Source organism: Nelusetta ayraudi, unplaced genomic scaffold, assembly GCF_046127955.1.
Source record: "Nelusetta ayraudi isolate G7.1 ecotype Tasmania unplaced genomic scaffold, CSIRO-AGI_Nayr_v1 ptg000028l, whole genome shotgun sequence".
NCBI lineage: Eukaryota > Metazoa > Chordata > Actinopteri > Tetraodontiformes > Monacanthidae > Nelusetta > Nelusetta ayraudi.
In genome coordinates this window covers 2,477,501-2,493,402 of record NW_027466078.1, presented here as the reverse complement: position 1 = coordinate 2,493,402, position 15,902 = coordinate 2,477,501, and the positions used below count along the sequence as shown (strand labels likewise).

The window sequence follows — 15,902 nt, the reverse complement described above, 5'->3', positions numbered from 1 at the left end:
ATCTTTGACATGACACTACTGCACATGCCCAACGGGCCCACTAAGGCAGAAGTCAAAAACGTTTTCAGCATATGCGCTGGTTGAGCAACTTCATTCAAATGAATGGGCCACTATCTTGCAGGCTGGGGGCCTGACTCTGGTCCTGGTCCTGGTCCGATTTAAACTTTACTGTACAAACTTTTAGCAAACCTTCAGTCTATTCACATCACATTTTTTCATTTTTTTCTCCATCACATTCACATTTTTTTCTCTTGTTTTTCCCTCTTGACGACAGTATTATAATACTGTATAATACTGAACCCTAACCTGCAGATAACACACAAAACTCTTTTTTTATTTTTCATCATTATTATTATTTTTATTTTTTTAAATGAATTTTAGGACATCAGGAAGATTATCTACTACTGTTGCGATAGCTAACAGTTAGCTAACAGCTAACACACACACAAGCACACAGAAAATTAAATAAATCATAATTTTCTTCTGCGAACTTTATTCTTTACATTTCAAACCTGGCAACTCAAGTCTGACCACAGGTGACGTCAGGTGTGTCAGTTCAGGTGTGCAGGTTTCTGTCCTCACGGTCAGTGTTGTTGTAGTTGTTGTAGCGAAAATAAATTTCTCACTTTTGTTTTTGGTACCAGGGGTCAAAAACATTGAAGTACCACCCCCGCCACGTTCAGCAGGTTTCAGTCCAGAAGTGGTGATCAGGTGGAAGGTGGGTCAGAGGAGCATCAAGTAGAGCAGCCACAGCAGGAGGGCCAGCGTGCCCAGCCAGGTGAGCCAGTCCTCGCTGATGATGTCATACACCTGGTGGCCTTCGTTCCCTGGACCACCTGACAGCAGCTGCTTCCTGTCCACTGCACCCGCACACCTGAGGTAAGTAACCATGATGACAGGAGGTCAGGCAGCCATGCGGAACTCCTCCCACCAACTCCCTGAGCCCCGCCCATCACGAGGCGACGAAAGGCCCCCCGACTCCTGTCGCCGGCAAGTGCCAACCAACAAGAGCAGTTGACTGACATGATGACGAAAAATTCTAACTTCATGTAGGGTTGGTTTTTATTCCTAGTTAACACACCGCTAACGTTCCAATGACTTGGGAGAAAAAAAATCCACACAAGATAAACTAACACATTTACAACAGCAACAACACAGTTGCGAAAATATAAAAAAACAAAAAAATTAATTCAGCGGCTAAATTGAACTGAGTAATAGTGTCTTTGTCCTATAGTCACACAGCTGACTACACACCACCTCTAATAATCAAGTAGCTTGTGTAGTTTGTAATACTGTTATCTTGGAGGCATCGGCAGCGAGCTGTGACTGCAGCTAGCAGGAGGATTAGCAGGCGTCACTGAACAAGTTGGGGTCTCACTCCTGGATTAGCATGAGTCACTTCAGCTCACAGCTGATTTCAAACTTGGAGGAGAGAGGGGTTTGCATTTTGTTTTTTTTAGGACAGAAGTGTCGAAGTTATACCAGAACCAGACATGAAAATTGTGTGTGTGTATGATGCAAACTGCTGCAAGCCTCATGCTAACGAAGGTGTGCGGGGTGAGGGGTTAATCTGGGTTAACATTCAAGCCTGAGTGTTGCTGTGCGGCTCATTGTATGCTACCCACCAGGTGAGCGTGGGCTTCGGTTGAGGCGTCACCTCCACCTCCAGGATCACTGGAGTGCCCTCCATGACTGCAGCCCTAGACAGGGGCCTGGTCCAACAGGGTAGGGCAGCATGAGGGCCTCTTCCCTCAAGGTGAGGCCCAGTCTGGGCCGGGCAGGCTGGGGACGGCACAAGGAGAGGTGGACCTTTGATCTGGGGAGTGAGCCTGATCTCCTCACGAACCGCCACAGGCTGGCAGATGTCTGGTGTTAGTAGCGGAGGTGGGGAGGGATTGGGGCGGTCATGCAGGTGAGATCGCTGAGCAAATAAACCTGTCTGAGGGGCGACGGTAGTGGTGGACAGGGCGGGGCTGCTGGAGGTCATGCTGGGGTCATGTACACACTGCTGGCTGCAGGTGAGATTGGATGGAGAGTTGACTGCCTGCTGCCTCCGACAACTTCTAGATCGGCTCTCACTGCTGGACACACTACTGACTCTGTTTGGTTCTAGTGGAACAGGGTCCTGGAGGAAGGTGGAGCTCTGCCGTGACTCTGGACTGATGCTGTTCTCCCGGGGTTGGTCTTCTTGGTTCTGAGTGGAGGATGTGCGTGTCTGCTTGGTGAAGCTGCTGCCTTGAGGAGCAGAGAGTTCTGATGTTCCAGTGCTGGTTGTAGGAAATGGTCCTTCACGAAGGTCTCTGAGGGCCTCAGGGTCAGGGAGAGTGGAAGTCTCAGTGAGCTGAGGATCTGGATCAGTCAGGCCCACACTGACCAGCGGTGGGGTAGCAGCGCTGAGTCGGTGTTTCAGCTCTTCTGTACTCTCCGCAGGACCGCAGTCCTGGGGAAGTAAAGCAAATCCAGTGCATGAAGTTCTGTTTTTGTGCCAAAGAGATTCTTTGTTCTGTGGTGCTGCTGGAACCACCTGGGCCAGACTCTCAGTCCAGCTGGGTTTGACTATCTCTGATGGGATCTGGGCAGGCCAATCCGGAAAACTAGTGTCACTGGTTTGGCTTTTGTTTGTAAGTCTGGTGTCTTGCGAAGAGGTTTTGTCCGTGTCAAGGTTGGGATGTAGCCTAGAGTTGAACTTGGAGAGATGATCCAGTTCTGCAGTCTGTGAAACACAGTCTGTCAGAGGTGAAGGCCTCCCATTGGCTGAAGCATCTTGCACCGTCCTCCTCTGAGTGCTGACTGGGTCGGAACCAGTCGGGGTGAGTTCAGCTCTTCCTGGCTCATCGGCTCTGGTGGTCTCAGATCTTTTAGCAGTGGTGAACAAAGTGCCAGGGAGCAGGACTGGACCAGGACCATGACCATAACCAGGACCTGACAGTGCTTTTGACTCCAACCCACTCCTGTGAACGACAAGACATGGAGAACCGGGTTACGTGCTGGTTTTCATGTGTCAAGACGAGAACAAAACCCTGGATCCAGACCTGGTGCTTGTCTCGGGGCCACTTGCTGCAGCTCGACAACACTTAGCTTGACTTAAGGCCCCATGCTGTCGGCCCGGTTCGTTGCCAGTGTCCTGTGGGTGGTGGTGACTCTGCTGTTTGCTGTCGATGCCGCAGGGACTGAAACAGTGGCTCTCCTCCAAGTCAGACTGAACCGCAATGGACTCGGGTGTCTCAGCCAGTGGAGGCAGGGAAATGTCGTCAGGTGAAGCGCAATCGTACTCATCACTGGACAGAGAACCCTCTGCTGTCACGTCTTGCCCCTGAAGCTCTGCCTCTGTCAGCCCTTCCACCGCCGCGAGATTCTGGGTCAGCACAACATCAACACAACAGAATCATTAAAAACATCCAACCAGAGGCAACAGAGATCTGACCAAACAGAGGTCTTTTCAGTGGCCCCTGACGGCCACTACCAACTGAACCAAACACCCAATAACAAACCGTTTGTTGGGGCTCCGCCCTCTGAAACTCCCTCTGAATATCTGCAAACGACGGGCCTACCACTGGGGCGGGGGTTGTGGCCTGTGAAGACTCAACGCCGGGCTGTGAGTCGCTGTTTATGGTGTGAATCCTTCGATTGGACTCGGCAGGGGACCTGGACCGGCTGACGGTGTAAGTGAAGTGGAAGGAAGAGGTGAAGGTCTCACTGCACAGGAGAGAGGCAGAGCATCTTTCATGTTTCATAATAACAACTAGAATCACAACCAGTGGTTGCTGTGCGCCACCTGCTGTCCTGGATGATCTCCTGTTTCTCCACTTTGCTGCCCCCCTGGAGCAGAACCCTGGCCCCAGGCCCAGCAGTCCTTCTCCCTGGATCAGGTTTGGCGGTCAGCTCAGGGGTGTGGCCTGTCTCCTTCAGTTCCTCCTGGAGGTGCAGGGTACACTGAGTTGGACCATCCTAATACAGTAACCCTAACCTTAAGCCTAACAAAGTCCTAACACCAACCCCAGCCCTAACCCAAAGTTTCTCAAATCTGTGCGACATTCGGAAATTGTCTCTCCATTGTGTATTTAAAACTCTTTCTTTGCCATATTATTTTCTACTTCAACTTAGAAACACAATGAAAGGAGACAGATACATTTCATTGCTTTTACTGAAGCGCCATACACTATAGTTACAAACCCTCTCCCACCAGTCTGTTTTCCGAACTCGTATGCAACAAGAACAAAGCATATGGGTGAGTCCCCGACGACAAAAAGCAGCCTCCAAAAGCACACAGCTTTGTAGTTTGCCTCTAAATCACCATCGGTTTCCTTACCGAACAGCTGCTGCGCCACCGCCAGCAGATTGTCAAAAAAAAATTCACAAACATGCAACGTGTTAATAGCGATTTTAATGAAAGTGAAGAAAATATGATAGCCGAGGGAAACCAGTTGTCTCAGGAAAGCCCACGTCAAAATGTTCCCTGGATGTTGACTTCTTTTACTAACACCCGAAGGACGCCGTGCTTGCTGTGAGTTTCGGTGGCTCACAGAGGTAGATGAGAGATATTTATTGTATTGAGTTTTTCATTCGGGTGAAGTGAAGTCCAACTCGATGCTAATGTCACTAGTACGTAGAGCTCACTTCAATTGAAGACCAGTGCGGACATAACACCAGTGGTGTATTGCAGTGTTTCGTTACTGTGCAAGAAAAGACTCATATTGCCCTCTAGTGTTAGGGAGGAGGACAAGTTTCCATCAATAATTCAATTTTCTCAGGTGTATGTATACTGGAGAGAAGTCCCATTAGACAAGAAAAACAAATTTTGAGTATTGTTCAATCAAGCTGTGAATGTTAACATAGTCAGTAAGTCCAACCACAATCCTAGCCCACAGTATCCCTAACCCCATTCCAATACAGTGTGGGGAACTAAACCTTTCACAGTTAAAACTAGTTCAGCCTCATTCATCAAGATCTGTTTCTGAACACTGAGATTTTCCTTCCTCTCCTTCACAGACCGTGTCAGAGGCCTCCTGGAACTTCTTGTGCTTGTCCGCCTGCTCCTTATTCTTCATCTCTCTGTTCTCCTTCGTCTTCCTCTCCTTCTCCTCATCTCGTCCTTCAAACTCGTCCATCCCTCCTCCTCCTCCACCTTTCTTTACCTCCTTGGGCTCCTCGTTGCTCTGCGGCTGCTTACTCACGCTCTCCATCTGGAACACAGAGGTAAGTGAGTGAGTGAGGTGGGACTGGCAGGCCACTATGTGCGTGCGTATGTGCGTGTGTGCGTGTGTGTGTGACCTTCAGCTGGGCCTCCAGCTCCATCAGCCGGTCACTCAACTCCCGGATGGAAGCCACCATCTCTGAGTGTTTGCTGACCGTCCTCTCAATGTAGCGCTGGCCCTCCTCTGACCCTGGAGCAGGAGCAGTTTATTTGAGTGAACCGACTCCTGAACGGCTGAACCACTCTGTTGGGGTCTTTGACTCACCATGCAGCCTGACGGCCAGCTCTGCGATCTGACTGATCCGCTCCTCCTGCTCAGGGACTGTGGGCCACACAAACTTCTCAAACTGCCGGTAGAGAACCGAGATGGCGTCGGTGCTGCGGCACTCAGCGGAGAACCTTCCCACCCTGTCAATGGTGGCGCTAGCCTCCTTGCACCAGAACTGGTACTGGGGGTGGGAGAGCGAGGAGGACAGGCGCTCAAGATCCTACTGTTGCTGTTACTGGACGAGGCGGAGGTGCTGAGGAGATGTTGAGGTGTTTCTCACCTCTTCCATGGCCTGTTGCAGTCTCCTGCTCATCTCCAGCGTCCTCCTGTGGTCGTTAATGCTCCAAGCAAAATCTCCCATCTGTCGCTGCAGCTCGTTGACACCGTCCTCTGCCTCCTGGGCCACACCCCCATTGCAGACTTTTGACCCCAGACGCACTGTCACGGCCTGGAGACGCTTCTGTAGCACCTGTTGAATCAAAGGGAGAGGACGTGTCATGGACCAGGTGAAGACCAGACAAGGACCAGGTGAAGATCAGGTGAGGAACAGGCGAGGACCAGGTGAGGACTGGTTGGACATACCTGCAGCTTCTCCTCATACATCGCCACCTGCTGCTGCTGGTTCCTCACAGCCTTGGGGTTCCTGCTCCGGTCATTCCTCTTGGAGTAGTTGAACTTGGAGTTGCCAAAGCGTCTCTTGAGCTCCCTGAAGGAGTTACGCAGCTGAAAGATAAACAGGAGGTTCAGTGGTCCAGCAGCAAAAACAACATTCTACCACCAGGAGAAGCAGAAACGTCTGACAACTCACCACGGTCAAACCATCACATTCACAACACAAACATAATTTACTTTTCAAAGTAGGAGAGAGGCTGAAAGTTCCTCAGAGGAGGAACTCAGATGAACTAAATCATGAGAACTCAACAAGGTGTTGCTGTTGCCACTAAATAATTATAAGAGACCACCAGGAGTTCCTGAGCCATGTCAGTTTCTAAAGGGCGGTTCATTTAGAAATCTGCTCCAGGCCACAGCCCTTCAGAGCACTGTGCGACAAGGTGCCATGGTGCCAACAGCTGCTGACCACAATCGGGTTCCTGCAACAGGGGCCTTCCAAAGAGAGCTGGCAGGCCGATCGGTGCTGAGCCAGTCCAACCTCAGTCCAACCATGCCAGCTGTGTGTTACGGAATCGTCCATGTCTTACAGGTAGATCAAATTCCCAGAAGTTGATCAATCAGGTCGATATTAAAGCACAATTTGCAGCGAGAGGGTGATTTCCAAAGGTAATTGGAGCTTTTGACTGCACACACATTGCCATCACACGATAAGAAAACATGTCAACCGTAAGTATTCTCTTTGGTGACACTCTTTGGTCACCAGAAGGTGAATTCATTGTCTCGATGAATAGAAAACAAAACAAGAAGACTATGTGAAGACTTTAAGACAGATTTTTTATTTTTTATTTAATTTATTTATTATGTTTTATTTGTATTAAGGCGCTTGTTCTTGCCCGTTGTCTTTAGGCATAACAAAAGCTGCAAATAATTCACCTCGTGTAGCTGTTAGCTTTATTTAAAATATCTTCATAATTTTATTTTTCCTTTAAAAATAAATAAACAAACAAATCAAAACTCGCTGGACATGCACTGACATCACATGTCTCATCTCTTCGGACTGTCATTGATTGCCTGCGGTTTTAAATAAGAAAGTGGTTGGTCTTTGTGGGGTCAAACTACAAATTCTGAATTTGTTTTAAAAAATGTTTTTAAAGCCCCCGAATTTCTTTGTGTGTTTAGTAGCCCTAAGTACGTCAATTCAATTGCGTAAGGTTTAGTGATTTGATTTTCGCAGGCGCTCTGTGGCATTTATCACATCGCATACCGTCATCAGCAACCAGAGGGGTCTGTTCAGTAATAGACTGCCCCTTCCCAAGTGTCGGACCAACAGGCTCAAGAACTCCTTTGTCCATCATGCCATCACTCTCTACAACTCCTCAGGAGGAGGAGGACATAGAGTGCTGAGGGTAGTAGTAGGGAAGGGATGTGGCCAATATTATGTATATGTATATTGTATATGTATATTAGTAATTACTTATTATTTTATACCTGTGTGCCACTATATTGTGTGCCGCTATTTTATTTTATTTATTTATTTATTTTTTCATTTTTTTATTTTTTTATCTGCGTACTTAAATTTCTTTTTCCATCTGTGTGTGCTGCTACTGCTGCTGGAAGTCTTAATTTCCCTGAGGGAGTCATTCCAAGGGGATCAATGAAGTCTCTATCTATCTATCTATCTATCTATCTATCTATCTATATAGTACGATCCATGTTGGTGACGTGCAAAATGAGTCAATGGAAGCCAATAATACAGTTTGCACATATTGTCGATTCTAATACGCTTTTGTTTATTCGACCTGGGGTGACCGTGGCTTCCTATGGAAGACGTGGCTGATGACACCACAGACTGGCGGAGCGGAGCGGAGAACGGACATATGATGAAGCCCATTAATTAACTCGGTCTGTCACAGAGATATTTTAAATATTTTTCAGATTTTGTTTCCAGCTTACAGTCAGTGAAGTTTTTCTTTTTCATGCTGGTAATGATTGCAGAATGAAAGAAATTCCAAGCTGCAAAGTCACTTTCAATAGATATGCATATGTATATGGAGGCGTTGTGAGGTAGGAGCAGGGTGCGCGCTCGTTTACGCTAAGTTCTATGATGATCGGGATGTACAAAGGAAACATGCGTGGATTTGTGCGTTCGCAATGTTTTGAACATCTAGATTTTTTGGGACCTGTGTAGTTTTCCGGATTTGAACGTGCGTCAGGTTTTCGGATGAACTCCACATGTGTTTCTATACATGAGGCCCCAGGTCTTGATCTTGTGTCCTGGCTGAGGTTGCTTAATGTCACCGTCCCCCTGCTGTGCACGGATCTGAGGGGGTTATTCCTGGAGCAGAAACGCTTTGAGATGGACATTCCTGAGTGAGACAGTCACACTGAATGTGGCTATGTTTCCCACAATGACCTGAAGGTGGGGCAGTTTCAAACTGTCTCAAGAGGCACTGGCAGTTTTAGAATGAGATCAGAAAGCAGCAACAGGACAAGGAGAAGGAAACACAAACAGGTGGGAAGTGGGAATGTGAAACCTCCTCCAGGTGATCTCATTGCATCACCTGCGACTGAAGTCACACCTGGACGGCAACACATGAGGGACGGAAGTCTGAGACCTCCAGGTTCTATTTCTGCTCACATGATGACACAACACAACACTGCTGCTGGCAATGACACATGGCTCTAGCTACATGATGGGAAATACCTGATGGCTCAGAGCCCCTCACCTCAGGAATGCCCCACAATCCTCACCAAACCAAATTCTAACCAATCCAAACACACACACACACACACACGCACACACACATAGACTCTGTTGATAAGCTAGTATCAGCTAACGGTTCCTTCCTCTAGCTCCATCCCTATGTTGATTGGTCTGGTCACTGTCTGACTGCTGGCTGAAGTTGGAAGTTCAACACTTTTTTAATGGGTATGAGAGAAGAAGCAGCACCACCTTCCTGGAGGTTGATAGTTGTTGACGGGCGGTGGCTCACTCACCTGTGTGATGTCATCATTGAGCTGCTGGGCAAGCAGTTCTCTCTTCGCCCTCTCCTGTTTTTGCTCCGCCTCCTTCAGCCACGAGACGCCGGCCGAGTCCAGAGAATGGAAGCGGGTCTCCAGCTGCTCCAGCCTGAAGCTGCTCCAGTCCTGGGGGTGACACGCACACACACACACACACACACACACACACACATAGTCGGTCCAGGGCCAGCTGCACTGCCCCTTCCCTCGTGGTTCAGGTTCATCCTACCATCTGGCTGACGGCCATGCAGACGTCCCTCCTGAGGGTCCTGGTGGTCTGGAGGAGCTTCTGGACCTGCTGCTGTTCTTCTGGACTTGCTTCTATGTCACTGGATCCACAGGAAGCGGCTTCACTGCTCAGCAGCAACACCTCCAGCTGGAGATAGAGAACATTAACCCTATGTTGAATGTCAGGTGGCTCCATTCTTCTCCCCCCCTCCTCCTGGTCATGATGGTCCTCCTGCCCCCAGGGCTGCTGGAGGAGCAGGAGTGTCTCACTCCAGCAGAACATATTGCCTCTTTCCCTCTACACTGACCTGTCGGGATGCCAGGTGAAACCTGCTGCTCAGGTCCAGAGCAGACTTGCACTGACGGATCCTGCTCTTCAATCCACTCTGGAGGTCGAGGAGCTCCGAGAGGTCGTCCTCCTCCGTCGCCGCTCTCCCCTGAAGCTGCTCCTGTCCTTCTGCTCTGATGCCTTCCCAGCTCTTCTCCAGGAGCTCAAGCTCGTTGTCCAGCTGCTGTGGAAAAGAGTCAGCGTGTGGTCAGCTGGAGGTCTTTGAGGAGGCAGCCGCACCTGGAGCCATGGGTTCCAGATGCAACAGGACCAGCTGGAACCACAGGTTCCAGGTGCACCAGGATCAGACCCACTGCTTAGTGGCCCAGCAGTCTAAAGCCAGTGGTCCATCAGTGGAGGAACCACCACCTTCAAACCACCAAACAGTCTGGAGGGTCTCACCATGAAATGTGGTCTGGCCTGCTCGAAGCGCTGCATCAGCCTGGAGGTCTGCAGCTCTGAACCCAGGTCCATCATGGTGCAGGAGCTCAGCAGCTGGTCGCAGGTCTGCAGGTCCTGTCGACTCTGGAGATACACACAATTCAGAGGGTTCAAGAGGTTCAAAAGGTCTAAGACCAGTCCTGAGCCACAGAAGTACAGTACCTTCACCAGCCTCTCCTGAAACCTCTCGCAGTGCTCCAGCTGCTGGTGCGCCTGACTCAGCAGGCGGTGCACCTCCTGCTGCCTGCTGCCGAGCTGCTCCAGGGTTTGCGGCACCACTGGCTCAACTGAAAAGAGACTCAGCTGCTCGGCACTGAAACCTCCGTCACGGACGAGGCTGTTTGCCAGTTCCTGGGTGGTGAGCAGGTTCTGCAGAGTTTCCTCCCAGCAGGCCTGCACCTGCTCCATAGTCTTCTTCCTCTTCTCCCCGGGACTCCTCGTGACCAGGCTCCTCCGGAGCTCCTCCATCTCCTGCTCCACCTGAGGACCACAACAACACCATCGGCATCAACATGATGCTGTCGTGACTTCAACCACGGCTCATTCTGCTTGCTGGGCAATGACTCACTGATTTATATGTTGACTCAGTGATCCTAGTATTGACTCAGTGACTCAGATGTTGACTTAGTGATTCAGATTATGACTGAGTGATTCAGGTACTGACTCAGCGGTTCAAGTATCGTTGCAGTGATTTGTATTATGACTCAGGGGTAGAAACTCAAAGAAGGGCGCGCAGCGCTAAAATGCGGCGCGTTTTCGCGGCGGGATTGCGCCCGCAATCTGCGCCACAGATGCGGGGATCCACAAAGGCTTTTGCGCTAATGACATGCAGGCGCAAACACGCCCACGAATGCGGCACCTGAAACAGGTGCAAATGTTGCGGTCTGGCAACCTGAGAGCAGTTTGCGCCAAAGGTTGTTGGTGAGTGCGTGTGTTTGACAGTGAAACTCTGCTAGCATAAACGCTCCTGTGCGCGCCTGGCATTACGATGCCTCCTCCGTCTACCAAGACTGCTGCCATAATGGAAAGAAAGTCAAGACGCAAGACGCGTTAGTCACCAACACCTGAGTACCATTTGTATTTTTCATAGCCTATCTAAAATATTGGCATATATACTGTAGTCTATGCCGATCTATATATAATATTTGGGGAGCCATATTTATATTTCAGGCTTTTCAGGGAGGAAAGTTTCACTCAGAAGCCAGAAACACTTTGACAGACAGAAGCTGCGCCTGGTTTTGGCTGGCGGTGTTTGCGTCTGTCAAACTGCGTGCGGACACGAGCGCAAACTCTTCCTGGATCTGCTGCTGTTTGAATGAGGCATATTTGCACAGAAGGGGGAGTGTCCTTTTGCGTCTAATGACTCATTTCAATACATTCAAATGACTCTGGCGCAGCCCTGCCACTACCTGCGCCTCGGCGCATTTTGCGCCGATTTTCACGTTTGCATCCTCTCTGTGGATCGGAATCACCGTTTTTAGAGCTATCTACGCGGATTTTCGCTTTGTGGATCTACCCCTCAGTGTTTCCGGTATAGATTCAGTGATTTGAATACTGACTCAGTGGTTCAAGTATTGACGAAGTAACTTGGACGTTGACTTAGTGCTCCAAGTATGGAGTCAGTGATTTGGATATTAACTCTGTGACTCAGGTATTGACTCGGTGATTTGGATATTAACTCTGTGACTCAGGCATTGACTCAGTGATTCAGATCTTGTGGCTGCAGACTCCACGACAACCCTGCGATGCTCTGCTGGTGGAATCCTGAACAGCTTCTCTGACTCTTTTTCAGAGAAGAGAAAACTTTTTCCAGGATCTGGGACTCTGACCTGGCAGGACGTCCTCATGAAGGTGACGAAGGGTTCCAGAAGCTGCAAGTTGGAGTCGATCTTCACCCTCAGAGTCTGCAGCTCCTCCAGCACCTGTGTGGCTCTATCAGCCTCCTCAGTTGAACCCGATGGTGGAGCAGGTGGACAAGACAGAGCTGCACTGCTGGTCCTCTTCAACTGCTGCGTCAGGGCCCTCAAAGGCCTCAGCTGTCTGCTGGACCCACTGGGAGGGTGATTATTGGTTCTGCTGGTCCCACTGGGAGGGTGAGCAGATCTTATCTGGTCCACGATCTGCCTCAGGATTTCTGCATCCTGATTTACAACCTGGAAAAAGGAAATTGTCCAGTCAGAGTGAGAATCGGTTCTAGTGTGTGTGTGTGTGTGTGTGTGTGTGTGTGTGTGTGTGTGTGTGTGTGTGTGTGTGTGTGTGTGTGTGCGTGTGTGTGTGTGTGTGTGTGTGTACCTTAGCTTCTGCCTGCAGCTGCAGGTGTGTGTTGAAGGTATCCTCCAGGTGCTCCAGGTCTCCTGGATAACAGCCAACAACCATCAGGCTGCTGCTCTGCTGCAGCCAATTGCAGATCTACAAGACACACCCACCCACCCACACCCACACACACACACACACACACACCCACACACACACAGGATGAATCGTCTGTGTTGCAGCAAACTCCACTAATAGGAAGCTGACCAATGATGACGCCACCTTGATCATCAGGAGTTCACACGATGACGACAGCCCTGCTTGTTTTCTATTGGTCAGAGGAGTTTGGTGGGCGGAGCCACTTCCTGGCCTCCAACTGAAAAAGAAGACAACAACTGGTCCTCACTCAGGCCAGCAGGATGAGATGCAGACGTTGAGTCTGAGGCTTCTTACCCATTAGTGTCTGTGTCAGTTCCACTGTGCTGATTGGTTGGTTTGTTGGTCTCTTCCTGGTTCCTGTTTGGCTCAAATACAGCTGCATCGTCACCCTGAGAAGACGCACCAAACATAATCCAACCTCCAGAGGGACAACCCTTTGGTCTAATTCTGCCTGCTGATTGGTCAAGAGTCTCACCTGGGACTCTGGCTCAGCCCGAAGGCTCCTGGTCTCCACTGGACTGGCCTCGTTTGGTCTGGATGCAGGCTTTTCCTCCTGCTGTGATCCAGGTCTGGGTGGAGGATCAACTCCTGGCTGAACATTTGACTGTGATCCAAGTCTTTGGGAATGCCCCATGTCAGACAAAAGCTCTCTGACTTCTTTGGAATGAAAGTGGGGGTCAGGATGGCAGTTCGTGGTATCCACTGTTCTCCTTTGGGTCTCTGTTAATGTGAATCCAGAAACTGATGGTGATTCCATCCTTAGATCTCCTTCAGGTTCAGATCTAAGATGTACATTACTGGTCTCCCCTGATCCAGACTGAGGAGCTTCTCTCCACACTCCTGGCTTTGAGGTTTTGGTCTCAGCAGACTTTAAACGATTCTTTAGATCTGATGTGGTTTCTGAGTCTGGTTCAGATTCAGGTGATTTCTGATCTAATTCTGTCTGAACATCTAGTTGTTCTGACCTGGTTTCAGGTTGCGCATCTCTGTTCTCTTCTGCTGAAGGGACTGAATGGAGGTTTAACCTGAAACCAGACAGGGGAAATGTGGTCTGACAGACTCCGGTTCCAGATTGAACATTTCTAATTTCGTTTTGATTGGATTCTGACCTCAGGTTTGTGTCTCCTAATTTGGATTCAGATTTCAAGGTTTTAGATGATTGGAGAAGAGCCTTTAGATTTGATCTGATATCTGACTTTATCCTCTGATAAGATCTAGGATCTGGTGTGAGATTTTGTTCTGGCAGAACATCTGATTCTGGTCCAGGCCTTTGCTCTGATCTGGATAAAGTTTCAGGTTCTTTAGTTTCCTGTGTTCGAGAAGGTGATTTGAGGTCAGATCCAGATCCAGTTGTCCCATTTGACCTAATACCATGGTGCAGGACTCTAGTTCCTGCTGTTCTCTTTTCAGACCCCAGGTCGGTGGTCTGTGTTGTTATGGATCCAGGTTGCAGGTTCTCTGCCACAGCAGGTTCATTCGGAGCCACCAGATCTGATTCTGACGGTAACTCGATTCTCAGATCTGATAATGGTTCAGGTTCTAAATCAGACGTTATGTTTGTCATCTCCTCTGAAATGGAACCAGCATCTGGTCCACACCATAATTTCAGGTCTGAACCAAGTCCAGACTCCAGTGTTCTGGTCTCATCTGGTTTTAAACACAACTTCTGGTTGGTTTCTAATGCAGGTTTTAGATCTGTATCTGGTTGAACATCTGGGTCTACTCTAGGCTGCTGGTCTAATCTGAAGCCATGCTGCTGGCCTCTGTTCTCTGAGTCTGACTTCTGGTACAGTCTGGACTCTGACGCCATCCTGGTTATCCTGAGTCCAGACTGGAGGACTTCGACCTCAGTAGACCTAGCTGATCGGGACTCAGTGCTGTCTTCAGACTGCAGGATTTGGTCCAGTATGTAGTCTCTGGTCAGGTTCTGGTCCTGTTGGGGGGGCCCAATATATCATTATCACAGATTGAAGTCAGTCACACCAAAAAGCTGCTTTTGCTACTTTCTGCTACCGGAGTGCGCCCAATAAGAAGTTAAAAAAAAAAAAAAAAAAAGCAATGAGGGTGGCTTGTGGGAGTTTTTCAGTGCCGCGTTAGCTGATTGGATGACAGCATAGCAAACCAGGCTAACTGCTAACTGCTGCTAACAGGTCATAGGCGTGTGCTCTCTGCTAGAGGCAGTTCTCCGAGGAACCCATAGGTGCTGATGCTCACCTCAGCTCAGCTCAGCTCTGCTCAGCTGAGTCGTCAGCTGTCAGAGATAGAATATTTTTAAATGCGGTCATCAGTGGGTCCAGAATGTCTCTGCAGGAACGTCTTCTTGTGTATTTATAACCAGGACACCGGATAACCGCTGACAGAACAGACGCACTGCTTGCTGACGTGGCTCAGCGACTGTCACTGTGAAAATTTCTGGTCCAGAACCTCTAGCCCAGAACTTCTGGCCCAAAACCTCTCGTGCAAAACCTCTCATCCAGAAGTCAGCTCAGTTCTAATCAAGTCGTCTTGATTGAAAAAACTGAAACTCTTACTTGTGACTTCGCCCCTTTGGACTCTTGCAGCTGTTGGAGGAGGAGCATGGCAGCCTGGTCCGCCCTCCTCCGCCGGTCCTGCAGCGTCTCCACCAGCTCTTCCAGCCTGAAGGCCAAGCCACCGCTGCTCTGGGAACACTGGGAGACCAAGACAGGAAAACTGAGGCAAGAGGGAATTGGAGGACACCGCTATTAAAAAGAAACAAAGAAAATACTTTTACCTCCTCCTGAGCCTCTACATCCTGCAGTACTGCTCCCTTCCTCTGGAGGGCCTCGATCTTCTGCAGCTGCCTGAGTTTGTGCAAGAGGATGCTGCTGCTGGTCAGAACCTTCAGCGACTTCTTCAGAAGATCTGCAACAACAACAAAAAGGAGCATCGTTGCAAAGAGGCAAATTATGCAAAAAAACAAACAAACAAAAAAAAAGCTGAAGGAGTGTAGAGAACATTGCCTCTAGTGGTGGATGGTGATATTGCAAGGCTAATGCTAGTCCTTAGTGCAGGTTACCTCTTCTGAGGGAGGCATAGTTGAGCTGCATGTCGGTCGGCCTGACCTGCAGATCCTCAACTGCACTGATGGTGGTGCCAAACTGCAACAGAATCATCACTTTATCAAAAATTCAGCACCTTTAAACCTAAAAATATACTCCAGCTCCAGGACTGATCCCATCTTTGAAACCAGGACCAGAATCAAGATCAGGATCCCTGCTTGATTCAGACAGGAAACTTTTACTTCCTTTTCCCTTCATGTGTTCATGCAACATTCACTGTCAGCAGTAAATGACCAGAATAGAAGTGGAGGCTCGTGCCGGCTTTTGCGAACAAAACAACACCTGTCAACAGGGAGTCACATGACCAATTGCCGAGCC

At 49.2% G+C, this 15,902-nt stretch overlaps 1 protein-coding gene across 1 annotated transcript in view; it reads right to left on the bottom strand.

The window, feature by feature from the left end:
• Positions 1–1,994: 1,994 nt before the first annotated feature.
• The window catches only part of LOC142891083 (uncharacterized), a 16,998-nt gene continuing 3,090 nt past the window's right edge, over positions 1,995–15,902 (bottom strand). The window contains exons 5-27 of the mRNA XM_076030410.1: positions 15,542–15,623; positions 15,257–15,387; positions 15,036–15,173; positions 12,980–14,437; positions 12,799–12,893; positions 12,628–12,721; positions 12,385–12,501; positions 11,922–12,245; positions 10,255–10,572; positions 10,054–10,176; positions 9,632–9,835; positions 9,325–9,471; positions 9,072–9,221; positions 6,045–6,185; positions 5,743–5,931; positions 5,460–5,643; positions 5,272–5,384; positions 4,992–5,183; positions 3,776–3,915; positions 3,552–3,696; positions 3,033–3,355; positions 2,099–2,951; positions 1,995–2,012 (exon numbers count right to left, since the gene is read on the bottom strand). Of these exons, the coding sequence (XP_075886525.1) occupies positions 1,995–2,012; positions 2,099–2,951; positions 3,033–3,355; positions 3,552–3,696; positions 3,776–3,915; positions 4,992–5,183; positions 5,272–5,384; positions 5,460–5,643; positions 5,743–5,931; positions 6,045–6,185; positions 9,072–9,221; positions 9,325–9,471; positions 9,632–9,835; positions 10,054–10,176; positions 10,255–10,572; positions 11,922–12,245; positions 12,385–12,501; positions 12,628–12,721; positions 12,799–12,893; positions 12,980–14,437; positions 15,036–15,173; positions 15,257–15,387; positions 15,542–15,623 (5,679 nt within the window). The remainder of the gene's footprint in view (positions 2,013–2,098; positions 2,952–3,032; positions 3,356–3,551; positions 3,697–3,775; positions 3,916–4,991; positions 5,184–5,271; positions 5,385–5,459; positions 5,644–5,742; positions 5,932–6,044; positions 6,186–9,071; positions 9,222–9,324; positions 9,472–9,631; positions 9,836–10,053; positions 10,177–10,254; positions 10,573–11,921; positions 12,246–12,384; positions 12,502–12,627; positions 12,722–12,798; positions 12,894–12,979; positions 14,438–15,035; positions 15,174–15,256; positions 15,388–15,541; positions 15,624–15,902) is intronic.